The sequence below is a fragment of the Dama dama genome, chromosome 3 (assembly GCF_033118175.1).
Source record: "Dama dama isolate Ldn47 chromosome 3, ASM3311817v1, whole genome shotgun sequence".
Classification (NCBI taxonomy): Eukaryota; Metazoa; Chordata; class Mammalia; order Artiodactyla; family Cervidae; genus Dama; species Dama dama.
Window position 1 is genome coordinate 46,754,784 of NC_083683.1, and position 20,828 is coordinate 46,775,611.

The 20,828-nt window shown below is 44.4% G+C and overlaps 2 protein-coding genes and 1 non-coding gene across 8 annotated transcripts in view; 1 reads left to right on the forward strand and 2 right to left on the reverse strand.

The window, feature by feature from the left end:
• SPATS2 (spermatogenesis associated serine rich 2) overlaps positions 1-19,469 on the reverse strand; it is a 168,901-nt gene extending 149,432 nt beyond the window's left edge. For 3 of the 5 annotated variants that reach the window (XM_061128477.1, XM_061128442.1, XM_061128468.1), the window contains exon 1: positions 2,438-2,567. The gene's annotated coding sequence lies outside the window, so the exon portion shown is untranslated. Of the gene's footprint in view, positions 1-2,437; positions 2,578-19,367 lie in introns of those variants that run through there. The other 2 variants (XM_061128460.1, XM_061128451.1) reach the window with 2 other exon arrangements.
• TRNAG-CCC (transfer RNA glycine (anticodon CCC)) lies at positions 11,819-11,892 on the forward strand. Its single transcript has one exon. It is a non-coding gene; the product is annotated as a tRNA-Gly (tRNA).
• Positions 16,085-19,504, reverse strand: DNAJC22 (DnaJ heat shock protein family (Hsp40) member C22). Of its 2 annotated transcripts, none has more exons than XM_061128491.1 (3): positions 19,368-19,504; positions 17,717-18,675; positions 16,085-16,662 (listed from the first exon to the last, which is right to left on the reverse strand). In XM_061128491.1, exons 2-3 carry the CDS (start codon positions 18,554-18,556, stop codon positions 16,459-16,461), a joined length of 1,044 nt encoding a protein of 347 aa, XP_060984474.1. In that variant the 5' UTR covers positions 18,557-18,675; positions 19,368-19,504; the 3' UTR covers positions 16,085-16,458. The 2 variants fall into 2 exon arrangements, with proteins under 2 accessions (XP_060984474.1, XP_060984482.1); XM_061128499.1 differs by having other exon boundaries at positions 17,717-18,605; positions 19,368-19,495.
• Positions 19,505-20,828: the final 1,324 nt, after the last annotated feature.

The window sequence follows — 20,828 nt, forward strand, 5'->3', positions numbered from 1 at the left end:
TCCAGTTTTAATATGGTGCCTCTACAATGGAAACTGCAAGTAGCAATATAATAGTAAAAATATAAACTTTCACCATCATTACAAAGTTACTTAACCTTTTCCAAGCCTCATCTAAAAGATGAGGCTAATGCTTACCTTATAGGATTATTTGAAGATCTAATAAAGTAACATATGTAAAACACACTGAGTTCAGTCAGTCCCTAGAATACCTAACTGCTCAACAAATAAAAATTCCCTCACCTCCTGCAATTCACTAGTATCTGTAGCCTTTCCTGCTCCTGATCAGCCTCCACAGGCTATGCTGATGTTTCGGCCATTAACCTCTGGCTCCTCCCTCAGGCCCCAGCTGTGTCTCTCGGTTCTAGTAGTTTTACTCCTGGTTTCTAAGAGGATCCTGTCTATATTTAGAGATAATGCCAGTACCAACTGTGGACTCAACAGGTGCTTGGAGGGCACTTGAGCATTCAGCAGTTTTCGATTGTTTTCCAGAGTTAATTGGTTTTGGCTCCACAACTGGCTGTCTTGACTTCCACAAGGAAGAGTGCCACGTATGCACAGTACTTCAGCAGTACACTAGACTAAACAGAAAATTAAGTGTGCTCACAGGACAAATCCTTAGCAAGAGGACATTTTTGCCTATTATCTGGATCCCAGATTTGTTAAATCACAGGGGCAATAAACCTTCAATAAACTCTACAGATGTAGCCCATCAACTCAATCTTTGTCTAGATCACTGTATCAGACCCAGGTTTCAATCAATTCATGCTGTTTATACAACCAAGATCAGAAGGAAAAAGCAGGCAGACAACATGGAACACTTAAAGGAGTGTCCAGAGTGGGTATGAATTCAGTTTTATTCACTACTAGTTTTGTGACCTTATTAAGTTATTTAATCTCTGAATTTATAAAACAGGAAATGATTATGAGGATTAAATTAAATGAGATACGTGGAAACCAATCTTAGCACTTCATTATCACTAATGAGGAAACTGCACTCACTTCTTGCTTTGTTCACTTTTTATAACAGAAGAAAAGTGACAATTTAGATCATTCCTTTTGGACCTTTATAAAATAGCCTAATGCTACTATCTGAGGCCAAGCTGAGAAATATAAACTGAAAAATTCCCAGAAATCTTAGATGAGTCAGCAAAACTTAATGCCTCAAAATAAAAGGCTTAATATGGACTATTTATGAATACATCATGGTAACTACAATTTCAAAATATGCAATCTGGTATCTAGTATCATCCAAAATTTGGTCTGGAAATCCAAGTATCAAGGAAATGCAAAGATCATACATAACCCCTGAAATACTTCCCCACAATATTTTCAAATCACCTGAATTCAAACTGGAAGGTACAAAATAGCCTGATAATTTGAAATCAGCATCAGGAATTTCTGGTGACAAAACCACTCTCTCCCACAATCATCAAACCAGTAGCAGATGGTACATGATCATTTCTCAGTGAGAAACCATAATTCTAACAAAGTACAGATAACTCAGATTTTATCAAGGCTGTTCATCACCTTTCAATGAACAAACTAACTCTTGGTTCTCCTCCAAACACCCTAAACTCTGCATTATCAATAACCAAGCTTAAAGCAAGATGCCTGTTTCTAGTGACCTGTCCTCTCCTGCTTCATTAACCGCCGGTAAATTACATAGAGAAGGGAAATAAATATTACACGAACGCTTTATCAATGAAATGAACTATAAATGATAACCAAATTATTAAAAGAGCAGCTTGTACTCCTTAGCAGAGGGACATGCCAGAGAAAAATCCACCTTCTAAAAGAACCCAGTCATCCTGGATGAATTAGAAAAATGCCACTCCAGTCCACCTAACCTATACTCTCTAACTGGACTTACTCTTCTGCTTTAATTCAAACCCAAACCACATCTATTTTCTGTGTCTGCCCCTCTTGGCTATATTTTCCGTCCCGTTTCCAGCCCCCCGCCCCCAATTCCAAAAATGCCCTCCTCTTTCTTATTTTCAAATCCCACTTTGCCCCCCAAATCCTAAGGACCTCAACACCCACGCAGATGACCTTACGCATTTCCGATGATTTCCAGTTCTTTGTACTTCTCATACCAAATGATCGATTCTTTCATTCCTTTCGACCTCTCGTTGTTTCTTAAAACCCAGTACCCCACACACGCTCACATCAGAGTCCCCCCTCACTCCATTGTTTCCCCGGCCTATGCCTCTGGAAACCCCTCAACTAGGAACCGTGTGCTTCGGCCCGCCCCACTGACCCCAGAAACCTTTCACCATCTGGGCACTTCAGGTCTCAAAGGGTTCACGTCCCCTCCTCTCGGTACCCCAACCCCCAACAACTGCTCCCTCCCCGTGTGCCTTCCCTCAAGCCCGCTCTCTGCACCTCAGTGCCCCGCTTCATCCCTCCTCCACCCCTCCACCAGCTCCCAGAGCCTCACCTATCCCGGGCCCCCACAGTCGCCGCGTTCCCCGGTTCCGGCTCTGCGTCCCGGACGCTCTGGGGTCTGAGAAGAGGAAAGGAGCTCCCCCGCCGCCGCCTCCTCCTCTTCTAGAGCTGCAGCCGTCGCGCTCCTCCCCCAGCTCTCCCGGAGCCGGACGCCGCCCCGCCCCCACCGCCCCTTTCTCAGCTTCCCTTCTCGGCCGGGCGGCGGGCTGGGAATCGCAGCCGCGGCTGGGGGCCGGAGTGCCAGCCGATCCACACCGACCTCGCCGTGGCTCGAGCTCTTCGCCCCGCCCCGCAGTCCGCTCGGGCGCGTGCGCGCCCGCTAGCCAGCGCACAAGGCGCGTGCTCGCGCCAGCGCGAACCCGGCGCGCCGAGCTCGAGGCCGTTGCAGCCAACTGGCCCGCGAGTGAGGCCCGGGCGCGAGGCGCCCCCGCGAGCCGACGACCCGCGCACGGAAAGGCGCGAGGCGAGAGGTGGCCGCCTGTCCGTCGGGTTATAGCTCCTCCCGCTACCGGGTCCCTCGCGCCTCACACCGCCCTGTGGATCGCGCGCCCGAGTTGAGGAAGCTCGGGCGTCGCCGAGAATCGGGAAGAACGATGCAGAGAAGGGATTGGAAGAGTGGGTTGGGGAACAAACTAGATGGGAGTCGGGAGGGGTGTGGGACACGAGCTCGGAGCCGCGCGCAGAATGGCTAGTCCCAGAAAGAGCTGGGCGGCGTGGGGTGGGGGGGACAGCGCGCGCTGGGAGTAGAGGGCCCGAGCTGGAACTGCCGGAAAGAGCCGAAACTCCCCCGGAGGTTGCCGAAGGCGGCCGCCTCGAGGGGAACCGCTCGAGGGGCTTTTCTCTGGATCCCGGCCGGGACTCGGGTCTCCCAGACGGCTCTCCTTTTGGCGCTACGAATTCTCCCCGACGACTTAACACCACTTTCCATTTCGCCTCCTTCCCGACCCAAGTTTTATTCCAGAAGGCTATTTCAGAGCCACCAGCTGTGGGAAACGCCCGGACGTCCGGACTTCTTTGCCGCTCAGCCTCCTGGGAATCCGTAGAGGCCGCTGCGGGGTGGTGGCGGGAGGATGGATCTCCCTAGCCTGGTGCAAGGTAGCTTCGGGAGCAAGTTGAGGGTTCGTTACCACGTTCACCAGATACACCAAGTCCATTTCTGTGTCGGTTTTCTGGTCTACTCAGCCCTTTGCATCCCTCTACACCGCTGTGGTCAGTCACATTGCCCGTCGAATCTTTCTGTTAAACACTCTTATTCGTGGTTAGATTCCCAAGCACCCCAGGGCCAGACAATCTCTTAATATTTGTGCAGCTTTCTAGCCAGTTTCCTCCATGTATGAAGCACTCACCCCACTGCCAACTGGTCAGGAGTGGCTACAGGGTGGGCATTGAAAAGGTTAATCAGAGTCTGTCCCCATGTTCTCTTTTGAAGGCAAAGTATAAGGGGCTCTGGGCAGGCACCAACCACAATCCAGAGAGTGGATATGGGAGTGGATAGACACCATAGGCATAATGTAATTTTGGTCCCCGCAGGTTCGTTGTTGGAGTGGCAGTATAGGTAGATCTCTCCAAGTAGATCTGGTCCTTTGGTTTTTAACTTTGGATGGAGTGGAAGGGCCAAAAATCCTCTAGAGCCCACTGACCTTTGATTAATAGTGTCTAAGCTAATCCAACCACGTCATTTACAGATCTAAAGAAACATAAGATTAGGTCATCCAACTAGTTAGGGCACTCACAATGTGATGCTTACTATTGAATCTTCTTTCAAAGATTCAAATAGAAGCAGGCCATCCAAATATCTGCTCTCTTTTCACTGATCACCCAGTGAGTGGGAGACATTGTTCTAGGGTGGGCCACTTACACAGAATAAAACTAGATCACTATCCTCAAGTAGAGTATCCAGTTGTAATAGAGGATGAAAGCTATTAAATAACTATAACAGGATGATAAGTGCTAAAACAGAAAAGTGCAAAGTAGGAACAAAGAGGAATGCGTGAGTAATTCTTCCACAATTCTGCCTTCCCATACAGTGCAGGAATGGGATGATAGGACCCTGGTTAAGAGGAAACTTCATACTAAAGAATGAGACCTAAACCAATAGGATCCAAGATCTTATTCTGTGACTGATTTCACCAACCAAAACTAATATAATTTCTTCCTTGGGAGAAAAATTAAATCCTCACTCTTGGAAACCTTAGTCTGTTAGGAGAGACATGATGCCTTTCCTTAAGAGCCTGTGGTCTAATGGGAGAGAGTTTTTATATGTGGATATCCCACTTAAAGAGAAGGGAGGTGGATACAGGAGCATGCCTAGACCAGATCTATGAGTTGTCAAAACATCACTGGAAACTGAATGAGATGGAATCATATCTCCTCTAAGCGAGAGTTCTGAGTGTGGTTGAAAGGAATAGTTTGCCAAGTCCCTAGGATGACAGTAGGTGTAGGCTCTTCACAAGGTTTAACTCAAAAACTAATGGCTCTCCCAGAAGGGTGGGTCACGTAAAGCATTGTTTTACTAAGTGGAATTTTCAAGAAGGGTACTGCAACTCATGGCCCATCTTTTTCCATGCAGCACTCAACCTCTCTAAAAGGATACTGAACAAATGCTTCAAAAATACCTTTTACCTGGGCTATAAAGATTAATTTTCTCATTATTCTTTATACTACATATACAGTTTTCACTTTATATGGTACACAATTAACTGATCATTGCCTGCTTTAAAACAGTGGCAAATTGTTTAAAATCTACTAATTATATTGGAAGAAAGGAAATGCTGTAATAAATTCAATATATAATACTGTGACCTACTCCGAAGAAAACACAAAAACAACCAAATTTTTGAAATGATTAGAATAACTGCTAAGGATTACAACAGAAGACTATTTAGAAAAAACATCCATATATCTCAGTTCAGCCTTAAGGGAAATGATTTATCCCAGGTTACCTAATGATTGAGGCAAATTAGAACTAAAGATAAACCATGATGCAATCGTCACCTTGGCAGATATATGCTGCAAAAATTAACATGACCTAATTTAATATATTTTCCAATAGACCCTTGTGATCAGAAATTTTAGCATGTTTTTCTTTGAGTCGATATTCTATATCCAAAGTGACTGATTGTCAGATTCCATGTTTTTATTAGGGGAAAAAAAAAGAGGTTAAAGTCTCTGATGACTAAAGCTGATGCCACAAACCACAACAAGCATGAAGACCAGCAGAGAATATCTCATCAGGGTATACTTTTCCTTTTGCTTGGACTACCTCTGATACCTAAGAATATTCATGTTGGTAGTCCACACTGTGTGTCTTAGAAACATAGTTTTGTGGATGCTGAATAGATGTTATCTAAAAACACTATTCCAGGTCCAAATGAGTTTGGGAAAGTCTTGGTAAAATCAAAATAAATTGGTTTATTATAAAGCAACTATATGCCAATAAAAATTAATTTTGAAAAATTCAAAATAAATTGGTTTCCTTCCAAGAGCATTTAATATGGTAATGTGTTTTTTTAATATTGAAAGGAATGCAGTATATAGTATGCAGCTTTCCCCCAAGGAAACTTTTTTTACCCAGGAGACTTCTGTGTAGGATTAATGTTTCTTTGAACATCCATTCTATAAGATTCTACTAGAAGGATTTGATTAGGTTGGAATTTCCTGTTTTATAGATAACAAAACAGGTTCAAAGACATGGGTAACATACCCAAATTCAATTGTGTATCAGATGTTAGAGCCTTAAATTATCAAAGGTTGAATCCTTATATCACAAAATTAGTGACAATTTCAGAACCTCAGATTTGAGTTTTGAACCTAATTTCAAAACTCAGATTTGAAACACTCAGTTGCAGGTTCATTAAAAACTTGAAATTGATCCTTAGTGAATGTGTTTCTATGTGTGGAAAATATAAGTAATACTGCTTTACTGTAAGTTCATTCATGGAATTTTAGCATGTTCTTTCATCTATACAGTCTGTCACCATTTTTTAAAAAGTGATAATGCCACCCTCTGTAAAATGTTTTAGGGTTTATAAAGTGCCCTCAGCACATCTCATTTGAATGTCTCAACATCCCTGTGAGGCAAGCATCACTGTCCTCATTTAACAAACAAGGACATCAAGCCTCAATTGTTAAATAGCAGGGGTTCGTTTGTTTGTAGGAGAGGAAGGTCTATTGCAAAGCCAAGCAAAAAGAATGGGTGGCTCATGCTCAAGAAACCCAAACTTCCTTAAACAGAAATTTAGCATATTTAGTAAATGTCCTGTTACTTGCTTTGAGAGAAGATAGTCCTTCTGTCCTTCAAGCTAGGCTTCTGCAGTGTGTGAACCAAGGACTTCCAGATGTACAAGCTGTATTTAGAAGAGGCAGAGGAATCAGAGATCAAATTGCCAACATTTGTTGGATCATAGAGAACACAAGGGAATTCCAGAAAAACATATACATCTATATTGATTACACTAAAGCCTTTGACTATGTGGATCACAACCAACTGTGGAAAATTCTTAAAGAGATGAGAATACCAGACCACATTACCTGTCTCCTGAGAAACCTGTATGAGGGTCAAGAAGCAACAGAACCGGACATGGAACAATGGATTGGTTGAAAGTTTTTGGGAAAGGAGTACAACAAGACTGTATATTGTCACCCTACTTATTTAACTTATATACAGAGTACATCATGCAAAATGCTAGGCTGGATAAATCACAAGCTGGAATCAAGATTTCCAGGAGAAATATCAACAACCTCAGATATGCATATGATACCACTCTAATGGCAGAAAATGAAGAGAAACTAAAGAGCCTTTTGATAAATGTGAATGAGGAGAGTGAAGCCAGTTTTAAGCTGGCTTAAAACTCAACATTCAAAAAACTAAGATCATGACATTCAGTCCCATCACTTCAAGGCAAATAGATGGGCAAAAAGTGAAAGCAGTGACTGATTTTAATTTCTTGGGTTCCAAAATCACTGCAGATGGTGACCACAGCCATGAAATTACAAGATGCTTGCTCCTTGGAAGGAATGCTATGACAAACCTAGACAGTGTATTAAAAAGCAGAGACATCGCTTTGCCAACAAAGTCCCATATAGTCAAAGCTATGATTTTTCAAGTAGTCATGTACGGATTTGAGAGTTGGACTATAAAGGAGGAGAAGTGCCAAAGAATTGATGCTTTCAAACTGTAGTGCGGGAGAAGATGCTTGAGAGTCCCCTGGACTGCAAGGGGATCAAACCAGTCAATCCTAAAGGAAATCAACCCTGAATATTCATTGGAAGGATTGATGCTAAAGCTAATGCTCCAATACTTCAGCCACCCAATGCAAAGAGCTGATTCATCGGAAAAGACCCTGATGCTAGGAAAGATTGAAGGTAAAAGGAGAAGGGGTTGGCAGAAGATGAGATAGTTAGATAGCATCAGCAACTCAATGGACATGAATCTGAGCAAACTTCAGGAGACAGTAAAGGACAGGCGAATCTGGCATGCTGCAGTTCATGGGGTCACAAAGAGTTGGGCACGACTTAGCAACTGAACAACAACATGAGATACAGAATGATTATATGGCAACATGTAAGAAAATGCTTGATAGAACAGTACAAAGTGGACAAGAATGCTGAAGGAATTCAAAGAGGAAAGATTACTGGAGATGGACCTAATCAGTGAAGGCATCATTTAGAGATAAACCTTAAGCTGGATCATAAAAGAAGTATAAAGATTTGGATTAGCAGAGGAGAAAAAGAATTACAGAAGACATCAGCAAAGACATGAACATGAGAACAAGAAACACACTGATGGCAAAGAATTAGAGTTTGAAGGGAGATGGGTCTGAAGTAATCAGTCTCTTGGCTGTACAAAAAAGTCAACTGCTAAGAGGCAGAGTTCCCAGTCACACAATATAAAATGAGCAAGTGTTTTTCAACTCAAATTACATAGAAAAGCAGTAAACTTACACTCTTTACTGTGGACCCCAGGAATGAAAGGGAAGGTAGCAAGAGAAGCCAATGGACTTCTCTGGTAGTCCGCTGGTTAAGAACCCACCTGCCAGTGCAGGGGACACAGGCTTGTCCCTGGTCCGGGAAGATTCCACAAGCTGCAAGGTAACTAAGCCTGCACTCTACAGCCTGTGCTCCACAACAAGAGAAGCAACTGCAATGAGAAGCCCTCACACCCCAACTGGAACGTAGCCCCACTCCCACCCTCTGCAACTTAAGAAGCCCTGTGTGTAGCAACAAAGACCGAGCACGGCCGGAAATGAATAAATAATTTTTAATCTTTTTTTTTTTTTTAAAGAGAAGCCAAGTTCAAACTGGTGATTACAGGTAGGAAGGAGAAGCGGGGGAGTAACATGAGCCTCAATGGCCCTCAGATCTGTGACCGGGAAATATATGAATAGAAGACACCTAGATTTCCTCTATACGCTTCCCATTCCTTTCCTGACAGTAATTCACTTGAAAGGTGCCTGACCTATTGACGGTTGGAAAAACGTCCCTTTAAGTGATGCTTGCAAAGCCAGGCTCTCACGCTAAGTTAGTCAGTGCCCAGCAGAGGATGTTCCTGGCAACCCTTCTTATCCCCAAATGGAATTAAGGTCTGGCACAGAATGGGTTTTAAAATCATTCCCTTCCAACTTTCCCACAAAGGGCACTGCTCTATTCTGTTGAAATTTATCAGTGAAGTTTAAATCCAAAAAATCCAAGGTCTTGCTGAAAATTATGAATATAATAGTTCACAAGTAGCAGATGGATGAAAGGTGGGGATAAAGAAGAGAACTGGGAAGAAAAGGAATATGAAAATGAAGAAAGCAATAAATTATTGAAATGCAACCTCATTTAGCTGGAACCCTATGTAAATTTTCTGCATTTGTTGTTCAGAACCCACCTGAGCAAAACAAACAAAACCGGTTAGTTGAACAAGTTTCAATCCCTTGCCACTAAGAGGAAGAGATGGCAAGGAACATGAAGAGAAGCCAAAAAGTCAGCTTCTCGGGGTATGAACTTCAAAAACCAAAGCAGGGGCATGAAATTTGTGTTCAAGCAAAGCTCTGAGATTTCCCGAGTTTCTCAAAAGATCAAATTACATCTACAAAACATACATAACTTGATGTTCATGGTTTCTCTAACCTTCCCAACAAAAGGAGGGGACTGAACTCTGGTAATGAACCGACTAAGGAGGTACTTTAGTTGCAGATGGTGACTGCAGCCATGAAACTAAAAGATGCTTCCTCCTTGGAAGAAAAGCTATAACCAACCTAGACAGCATATTAAAAAGCAGAGACATTCCTTTGCCAACAAAGGTCCATCTAGTCAAAGCTATGGTTTTTCCAGTAGTTGTGTATGAATGTGAGAATTGGACTATAAAGAAAGCTGAGGGCTGAAGAACTGATGCTTTTGAACTGTGGTGTTGGTGAAGACTCTTGAGAGTCCCTTGGACAGCAAGGAGAGCCAACCAGTCCATCCTAAAGGAAATCAGTCCTGAATATTCATTGGAAGGACTGATGCTGAAGCTGAAACTCCAATACTTTGGCCACCTGATACGAAGAACTGACTCATTGGAAAAGACCCTGATGCTAGGAAAGATTGAAGGTAGGAGGAGAAGGGGACAACAGAGGATGAGATGGTTGGATGGCATCACCGACTTGATGGATGTGAGTTTGAGTAAGCTCTGGGAGTTGGTGATGAATGGACAGGGAAGCCTGGCATGCTGCAGTCCATGGGGTCGCAAAGAGTTGGACAAAACTGAGCAACTGAACTGAACTAAAGGAGGTACCACCACTAGATCCTAAAAGAAAAAAGGTGAAGGGACATAATTTACCCTGTGACAGCCTTAAGGCGCCATCTGCAGTTCTCATCGAACACTGCAATAAACCGAGACCTGCTGGCTTGTTAGGGCCACACACTCACTGTTGGAGAAAAAAAGAAAGCAAAGAAATACTAAATTCCAGCCAGGGAGTCCTCAAAAGCCTCCTAAGTCCCAGAGTAGATGAAAACTCAGCTTGAAGACACAGTGCCTAGGAAAAGACCTAAGGGCCTTAGTTAGCTATAAGCTCCATGAGAAACCACCCCCCTCCAAAAAAGCTAATAAATTCTTAGACTGCTTGATATAAAGGATGATATACTGTCCAGACCTTGAGAACTTAATAGCTCCACAGTACCTTGTTCTGTCTGAACACATCTGAGAATTGCATTTAGTTCTGGGCACCACAATTTAAGAGCAATATTGACAACAGTCATAAAAATGTTCATACCCTTTGACCCAGTAATCCCACCCATGGGAATTTATTCTGAAATAATTCAAGAGAATAGATGAATTAGAAACATGAAAATATTGATGCAGCATTCTTTATAACAACAAATATGTATCAGCAAATATATATATATCTTAAATGTCTCCCAATAAGGGAATATTACATAGCATTAAAGTATAATTATGTTATTTGAAAAAAAGTAAAAATATAGAATAATAATAATGCATGCTGCAACATGGATGAATCCTGAAAATATTATACTAAGTGAAATACACCAGACACAAAAAGAAACATTGTATGATTCTATTTACTTAAAAGGTCCAGAACAGGCAAACTACTATAGAGACAGAAAGTAGATTAGTAGTTGCCAGGATCTGGTGAGAGGAGAGAATTGTAATAGGTATGGGATTTCTTTTTAGGGTGGTTTAAAATGGTCTGGAGTCAGTGTTGATGACTTTACAACCTTAGAAATATACTAAAAATCACTAGATTGTATACTTTAAAAGGGTAAATTTTATGGTATGTGAGTTATAGCTCAGTAAAAATATATATATATATATACATATGACATCTTCCTAGTAATATATATCAATGCCTATGATTTAGGGAAGGGAAAAACTATAAGATTATATCCCTGATATGGTATGTACATTTATAGATGAGGACTAAAAGAGAACATGAATAAATGAAAACAGACAGTTTGATACAGGTGAATTTTTGACTGGGGGGTGGCCATGATATTGTTCTTTGAGCAAATAAATATTTTATTTTTTTCCCAAGACAGTGTCCACAAGAGGGCAGAGAGATGTCAAACCAAACTATTTAACACAAGCCTCATCCAAACAGAAACCCAGAATCCAGTGTGGAAAGCAATCTTAAAGGTTATCTAAATTCAATTTCCTCACCTAACAAAGAAAAAACTGAGGCCCAGAATGGTAAAGTGGCTCATTCTAAGTCAGCAGGCTGGTCATGCAAGAGGCAGAAGGAAAACCCTATCTTCTCACTTCTCCATCCATCCTCTTTCTACCAAACTACAGTGCATCCTTAAACAAGACAATGTTTAATCTAGAAAAGGGAAAATTTAGAGGGGTATGAAGGGAAGGGCAAGCTCTTATCAAGAAAGGGTTCCTGGGACTTCCCTGGTGGTCTAGTGGTTAAGACTCCTCACTCCCAATGCAGGGGGCCCCAGGTTCAATCCCTGGTTGGGGAACTAGATCCCACATGCTGCAACTAAGAATTTGCATGCCGTAACTAAGACTGGTACAGCCAAATAAGTGAATAAATAAAAATAAATATATATATATATGTTTTAAAAAGGCTTCTTAATGGCTTTTGTTCTTTGTAACAAGAAATGGGAGATCTAGAAAGAAATTTCAGGGAAGCAAATTTCAGTGCAATAAAAGAACAACAAAATATCTATGGCCGATTCATGTTGATGTTTGGTAGAAACCAACACAATTCTGTAAAGCAATTATCCTTCAATTAAAAAATAAATAAAATTTTAAAAAAAGAATAGCAATTAAGGATGCCCAAAAGGTGGGACAGGTACGGGATTTCCAATTAATTCAGAAGCCAGAATGGTCATCTCTGGGAAGATGGTCATCTCTGGGTCATCTCTAGACCCTGTACTGCACCAGATGAATACTTGGGGGAGAGGCTTTCTCAGTTTGATTCCAACTTTTTAAAGGTTCTGTACACTTTTATTTGTAAGAGTGGGAGAATACAACATCACTGGATTTCATTTATATCAACTCAGGTAGAGAAAAAGAAGATCTCTCACCTGCTAATATCTTAGTTGGTTTTTTAAAAATAATTATTTCATAGTGAATTTCTACTTTCAGCTGATTTTCACTATGTCAGGGTCTTTAGGAAGTACATTCTCAGAAAAGTCTTAGTGATTATAATATTCCAGGTTGGTGGCAAAGCAGAATTTTCTTCCAGAGGTTCCAAATTCATGTGACTTCTACCATTTCTTTATTTTCAAAAAATGGCTGGGCTACACCATTAGATACATGAATATCTAGATGTCCATTGTGGATAGGTAGGTAGCCTAATTCTGGCAAGCACTCAATTTCAGTACCTGCTCACAGGCTAGGACAAGAGCAAAGATGAAATGCGAAGATGGTTTAACCAAACAGTATTTCCCACTAAGAGGGAAAGATTCTTTTTATTTATTTATTTTTGGCTTGCTGGTCTTGTTGCTGCACGTGGGCGTTCTACTATTAATAGTTGCAGCCGGGAGGGGCTACTCTGTTGTGGTGCAAGGGCTTCTCATTGCAGTGGCAGCACAGCCAAAATTAAAACAAACAAAACAAAACAAATTTTTTAAAATGTTGTTCGAAGATACTGAACTTCACTAGAAGTCATAGAAAGGCAGATTGAAGTCATCGGGTACTATCTCTCACCCATCATCTTGGCAAAAAATTGAAAAGAGGTAACAGTATATACCAGTAACAAAGAAAGGACTACTTGTACTGCGGGTAAAAGTGTAGATTGTTAGTCTTTTCCAAAAGTAACCTGATATAATAGCAATCAAGGTATTAAAACATATATTCTGCTTGATCCTACTTTATCCTATATTTATTGGAACCTAGCCTCAGAAAAACAAAAAGCCTCAGCACACATGTTTATTTATTTACTTATTTTGGCTGAGCTGGGTCTTCCTTGCTGTGCCTGGGCTTTCTCTAGCTGTGGCCAGCAGGAACTGTTCTCTAGCTGTGGCCAGCAGGCTTCTCTCTTCTATAGGGAGTATGGACTCAGTAGTTGTGGCAAACGGGCTCAGGTGCCCTGAGGCATGTGGGATCTTCCTGGACCAGGGATCAAATCCATGTGCCCTGCACTGGACCACCAGGGAAGTCCCAGTACACGTTTAAAGATATTTACTGTAGCATTGCTCATGTGGGAAAAATAGAAACTGCTCATAAACAGTTCTCATTTAAATAAACTGAAATATATTTTTGTAACAAAAACTCATAAGAAAATTTGAGAATAGTAAAATAATTTTCCAAATCAAGTAAAGCCCCAATCACTCTTTTGTCTCTTTTTCCTTATAGACTATTTTTAATATATTTACATTTTACAGATGTAGTACTACATATCATGTTAATAAACTACTAATAGCTTATGAAAATGGCTTATTAAAATCCCACATGACAATTTGAAAAATTGTGTTTTTCAAAGAAAATATATACATCAATTTTTTGGCCACTTTAAAAAGGTGTGACAGGACTTCCTTGGGGGTCCAGTGGTTAAGGACACAGGTTCAATACCTGGTCTTTGAGGGTTCCACATGCCTCAGGGCAACTTAGCCCGGTGAGTCACAACTACTGAGCCCGAACTCTAGAGCCCACATGCCTACAGACAGTGCCCTGCCACAAGAGATGCCACCGCAATGAGAAGCCCAGGCATCGCAACTAGACAAAGCCCTCTCACGGCAATGAAGACACAGCGTAGCCAAAAAGGAATTAATTAATTTTTAAAAGTGTGATATTATAAATTAACCATACTTCAATAAAAAATACTGACAAAAAAAGAGAAATAACTTGATATGATGAAACATTTGAGTAAATTAAAAGAAACAACTTAGCCCTCCCATCTCCCCAAGGATCCCTCTGGGCAAGGTTCTCCCTGCCCCATCATTCCGGAGTAGCTACTCTCAGATCTCCAGGCCCAACCCGCTGTTTTGCAGGCTGTGCTGCCTCTCCTAGTCTGCTCAGGAAGCCCCTTCCTCAGGGAAGATGAGGTCCCCTAGCAGACCCAGCCAGGCCCCCAAGACCCCAGGCCTCTGGCTTCAGCCTTCCAGTCTCAGCTCCCTAGTAAGTACCTTCTGTGTCCCCCAGGCCCCAAGGACCCAGACCGAGGGTAGGAGACAGACCCTGCTGATGAATGGCTCGTCACTGCCCAGCTCTCTGGCATGCTGGCCAGGTATGGCTGGGATCCTGCAGACCTCTGCTTATTGTGAGCCCAGCGCCGCCCCCTACCCCCAGGCCTGTGGGCCCCCGACCCTGGGGTGTTGCCTGCCTGCCCGCCTCTCCCAGGGAGCCTCAGCCCCCGTGTGGGCTCAGGACACCGCCTGGGTGGTCAGTGCTGATCGAGGCAGCCCAGCTGGTGCCACCCGCTCCTGTTCCATCGCCCCCAGGCCCTGGCGGCTCCTCTGAGCTTTGCATGTTCCACTACCTCAGGTAGATGGCAGGAGGCAGCAGGCTTTCTTTTCCTTCTCCAAGGGAAAAACACTAACCTGACCACAGCGGGCCTGCCGAGCTCACCCCAAAAAAAGCAATTCTGACCTCAAAATACAAACAGAAAAGTAAAAAAACAAAAAACAAACAAAAAAGTAAAAGAAAAAGGTGTGACAGTTAAATTTGGCCTTAAAATTGTAGTACATAAATTCACTGGGTAGTATTTTACATATATGGATGCAAAGAAAAAACATCTATAAATGTCATTCCTCTCAATTGATTGGGCCATTTTTTTACTCAGTAGGGAATACAAGCCAAAGTAATTCTGCTTTTTAAAAACACACCTACTACTCAGAGTTAACTTTCAGAAAACAGGAAAGCAGGAAAGTGTGAGGCTGGTACACACAAATAAAGAAAACTGGAGAAAAGGTACATAATTTTACTATCATGTTCCTGATCTCCAGGCTTCCTCTTCAAACTGAGGCATCCTGGGCTGTTCCTTCTACAACTGGGAATGAGATAAGGCCCCCTTGAGATGTTCAAGCTGTTGGTTCCCCAAAGTTCCCCAAAGGGTTTCCCCAAAGTCCCCACAAAGGCATATGAAATATAAAATCATGTATTTTCCCATAAGTCCCCATAAAACAGTATCATCTATCCCTTCTGCAATTTTCTAACACATTCTGTTTATACCTCTTAGGACACAGTTCAAAACACAGAACAAGGCAGTCTTCAATATGTGTACCTGTGTTATTATCCCCCACCAGACTGTAAATGACTAGGGAGCAGGGTGTATAGCTCAGAATCAAATCCCAAGTTTCAAGAAGACCTGACAATTCAGCCAGTCCAACCACTTGTGTAAAGTTTGAAAGTTCACCACAATATTCCAAGCAGAAGGGTCTGTGATGAGGGGATTATCCCCCACCTCACAGCAGCTTGTTCCTTCTTTGGAAAAGTACAGCTTCTAAAAAGTTCTCCTATAACCGAAATTAAAATATTTTCCTGAAAAGATTAGAATTCCAGCCTTTTCAAACTTAACCCCAGTCTTACACCTTGGTAGTCCACAGAAAAGATCAAGTCCCTTTTGCTACAAGACATCTTGTGAAATGTTAGAACCCTTATATTTCTCTTCAATCACCTCACTTGGTGGTTTGCACATAAAACAAAGAAAGTTAAGTAAACCTCCTCCATGATCTATCACTATACCAGAGGTAAAATCAGGTGGTCTAGTCTCTAAAAGATATTTTATTGGTTTTATAATATGTCTTTCATTTCACTATGTGGATTAAGAAAAAAGTCAGGACTACAATAGCCAATAATTCAGAAATCCAAAATCACAATAGTTTTCTCACCTCTTTAAGGCTTTCTCATCTCCACTGCAAGTGATTGGAGAAGGAAATGGCAATCCCCTCCAATAATCTTGCCTGGGAAATCCCATGGACAGAGAAGCCTGGCGGGCTACAGTCCATAGGGTCACAAAGCATCAGACACGACTGAGCAACTGAGAACACACTGCAAATGACAGTTTCTTTTACACTGTTGGGATGCCCCACTGGGCAAAGCTGTGCTGGGACAAGAGATCCAACTCTGCCAGTCCAACCTCAAAGGGAAGTTTCTTCCCACCTCCAGGATCCCCTGGGCTTCCTGGGCTGCCTCAGGACTTCATACGCAGCCTGGATCTCCAGAAAGTGCCTCTGAGCTTCCTCCGTCTGGTGCCGATTGTGGTCAGGGTGCCAGGTCTTCACTAGCTCCCGGTATCTGCCATGTATTTCTTCATTTGTTGCCCCCTCTGAGAGACCAAAAGCCTTAGGGAAACAAGAGCTAACAAATCAGAACCTCATAAGTTGTCAGGGCTCCTGGATCTCTCCTCGCTACCTTCCTAAACCAGGCTGGAATTGGCTTCCACTTGCTGGCAGGAAAGGCAGAGAGCCTCAGATTAGAATTCCAACCTTCTGAAACATGGACAAGTTCTAGATCTCATGGCAAGAACCAGGATTTGCTTTTAATGACAGATGCCCATTTTCCAACCTGGAACTTGGCATCCTTGACAAGGTCTCCTCCTTACATATATGCAAAATAAGCATATATGTCCATCAAAGACATGTACAAGAGTGTTTGTAGCAGCTAATCCAAATGTTCACTGACAATAGAATAGATAGATAAATTGTGGTATATTCACATAATGGGACATCAAACAACTATGAAAACAATTTATAATCCCATGTATGAGTAAATTTCACAAACATAATGTTGAAGGAAAGACCTCAGACACAAAAGAGTACACACTGGATGATTCCCATTTATATGAAGCCCAAGAACGGGCAAAATTAATCTATGGTAATAAATGTCTGAATATAGATTCTTTCCCAGGAAAGGAGTATACATTGGGAAGGGGCATGAGGGAATCTCCTTTTTTGTTTTGTTTTGTTTTTTGGCTGTGCTGTGCAGCATACAGGATCCTAGTTCCCTGACCAGGGATCGAACCCATGACCCCCACAATGGGAGCTCAGAGTCTTAACCACTGACTGGCAGGGAAGTCCCAAAGGAACCTTATTAATTATGGAAATATTCCATACCCTCATCTGAGTGGTGGTTAAATAGGTATCTACAAAAAATTAGTGTACTTTATATACATATTATACCTCAGTAAAAAGAAAATAACATACATATATCTTTTCCCACTCCTTATTAGAGTCACTGAACCATCACCCATTGCACACAGAAGCCCAGAGAAGCCAGGATACCCTTCTGGGGTCTGACCCAGCAGACACGAAAACAGCACCTCCACACCAGCCCCAGTGAGACTTAGCCTAACTCCTGGAGCCATCTTAGACAGCAATGAGAGGGAAGAAACCTTACCTGGAGAGCCAGCTGACGCTTCTCATCCTGAAAACCGTCAACAAATTCATAAAGCTTCGCCCACTCTTGGAAGTAGCTGCTGCTGATGCCATGATCTCCTACCAGCAGCTTCCAGGCTCGGAAAGGCAGAAGGAGGACAGACTCCAAAAGGCGCCCAAGGAGGGGGAAGAAGCTGAACCAACTCAAGAAGGAGCCAAGAGTATCTGCCACAGAGCTGAGGGTGACAGCTGTGTTGCAGAGGGCACTGTACACTAACGGGCCTGTGAAAGCAAGGTAAGCCAAGCCCAGGCGGTAGAGCCGCACGCTGAGCGTCTCTGACCCAGCTGAAGGTTTGTAGCGGCGATGCTTCTGGGCTGTGATGCTGGCAGCCAAGCTGATGGGCAGGATGGCTATGGGGCGGCCATAGAAGATAGGTGAAGTAAGAAATGCGGCCCCTAGAGTGTTCTTTAAGTCTGATGTCTGGTTGCCAATGGCAGCCACCAGCAAGACCCCTAAGCCAACTGCCAGTGGGAGGCCCACAAGATAGAAGCTGGCCATGAAGGAAAGGCTAATGAGAGCCACAAGGCCAAAATAGATGCCCACTATCATCTGGGCAACAAAGCGAATGAGACTTAGAGGGGGTATCCCCCTTCCTGAGCTCTGCCTCTGCTCCTGGGCTCTGTTGGCCTGAGCAACAAAGCTTGGGAGCTTCCAGAATTCCCAGAGCCAGCCTATACCACCACCGCCCAGGGTAAGCATCCAGAGCAGTGCATGGCTGTCCCGTCCCAGGTACAGGTGGTGGAGGCCAGCAGGGCCCCCTACAGCCCAGAGGGCGTAAGTCATCAGGAGTCTCTTGGCCATCCTCTAAGAAAAACGGTCTCACAGTAAGTCCAGTGGCACCTGCCATTGCCTAGAATGCAGAAATCTGGAGTCATCTGTGAGAATCATGGCAGTCATGGCCCCAGAGTTATCCTTAGACCCTAAGACATGGGAAAAAGCAGTCATAACATTATGTTCAGGCCCCAACACAGTAACACTTCTCCTTCCAATATTAGTCAAGTCCAGCTCTTCCTGAGCGTCCCTGCAATTGTAGCTCTTCCATATTCTTAGGTCTAGAATCTCATCTCTGTTCTTTACAACCACAGGGACTCCAAATTTAGAGAAAATAGTTATAAGTGCTTTCGGTTGAGTAAATGAGAACTCAGCACAGGGACAAAAAAGCATAAGCTTAAATTGCAGACCTCCCCTCAGACCACCTACCTCCTGGAAGGACTCTTGGTTTGGGAGTGGGGGTGAGTGAATAAAAGTGAATAAAAATACAATATCCCTGGAAAGTTCCTAAACAACTTTTAAAGTCCCCTACCATACAACCTAGCCCCCCCCCCCCCCCGCCCCCATCCCTCAACTCCGACTGCGGCTGCCCACAGACCCCTGGCAGAGATTTTAGCCCTTCTCCAGCCTCCCATCTCTCCAGACCAAGAAATCTTGATACACGTCAAACTTGAAAGAGGTCCTGAGTTCCCTCCAGGTCTAGAAAGCTACATTTTGACCTGGACCCAGGCACCTCACATTTCAACCACCGCCTTCCAGGACAAACTTGTAAGGTCCCTCCATACTGTGGGGCTCAGGCCCACCAGCCAGTACCCGCTAGTCCCAGGGTGAGCAGCTGTACCTGGGTACCTCGGATCCCAGATCAGACATTTCCTTTGACCACAGTCAAAATGGCCCCTCTCATTCCGCTCCCACTTCCATCCAAGTGGACTTTGTCTTTCAGTGTTTGCTGTGTCACGGAAGTTGGGCCGTCCTGGCCAGGCCCCTCCTCCCCAAGGCCCTCCCTCGCCCCTTAGGGATCACTTTTCAGGCTGGGGCTCACTCGCCTGCCCTCTCGGGTAAACTTCCTTTTAGGTTTTTCTGGCGTATTTCTCCTCCCCAGGCTCAGCCCGGCTGGCGCAGCGCCCACTCCAGGCCGAGAGCGCCTACATTACTACAGAACGACCACCAGGTGGCGCTGCCGCTTGCGGACGGGAGGTGTCGGGCGGATCCCCAGACTCACCTTGTCTAGATGCTGGCGCAACGCAGCCCAGGGCGAGGCGGGGCGGGGTGGGGGGCCTATAAAAGCAAAAAGAAGCCCTTGATCACCGCTTTGCACCCTCACAAATGGGAGGGTGACTCCTCCCTCACCTCAGGCTTCAGTCCTCTCTCCCTATTCCATTGCCGTTCAAGACTGCCTTGGATGGCTTCATTTCCAATTTGCCTAAGGGAGAGACACCAGGGTACCGGCTGCAGAGAGAGGCTCTCCCCTCAAGTTTGCCTCACTGCCCCGCCTCCAGGCCCGCCAGTCAGGGGCAATACATCTAGATCCAAGCCAGAGACCTGAGAATCCCTCAGGAACCCCAAGTCAGCTGTATCTCACTGACTTTGGCGCGAGAGAGAACCAGGAGCAAAAAAGGATGGGGGTGAGGACCTCCCCACCAGAAGAATAGTCTGCGGCGTCCTCCCGCCTCAGTGCTGGGATGGAAGTGGGATGCAAAATCCCCTCATTTCAATGTCGTGGGCTCCAACCCTGCTACGTGACCTTGGCTTTGGGGAGGTGGGGTGGGCCTGTTTCCTCCTCTGTAAAGAAAAAGCGTGTATCTTCAAGTTTCCCCATCTTTGACTTGGGGGTGGGGTGGGCCTGGAGGGCTTGCCCCTGTCACCTCCCCGCAGTCGACAGATTCTGTTCCCTCCTATATTCCCAGCCCCTTCGGTCCTCTTCCTGGTCCAGGGAGGGAAAGCAGGTCCCCATGTCTGCTCCCTAGGACTCACGGAGGGGCCAGGGCCGGGAGGGGCATCAAAGCGACGCTGGAGCCGCCAGCTGCTGGGCGCGGGAGCACTGGGCCGCTGAATAATGAATGAGACTTAATTGGGCCGGCACTGCGCGGCGGCGCGCTAAGCTCCGCAAACAGCTCGAGCGGCCGAGGCCGCCGCTGGACAAACAAACTGACTCCGGGCGCAGAGATAGGGGTGGGACAGGCAGCTACGGGAGCGGGAGGGGAGAGGCAGCCCGCCTGGGCCTGGGGGCCGTCGCTGTGGGGCGGGAGGAACCCCTGTGTGCCGGGCCGAGCAGGCCTTCCAGAAGGTGGGGACCCGGGAG

What these genes read in the sequence shown, in the direction of transcription:
- DNAJC22 (XM_061128491.1), bottom strand. Translation starts at nt 18,556, where the DNA reads ATGGCCAAGAGACTCCTGATGACTTACGCCCTCTGGGCTGTAGGGGGC. An exon ending in AGCGTCAGCTGGCTCTCCAG is followed by an intron (nt 16,663 to 17,716) that starts GTAAGGTTTCTT and finishes TGTTTCCCTAAG; the next exon opens with GCTTTTGGTCTCTCAGAGGG.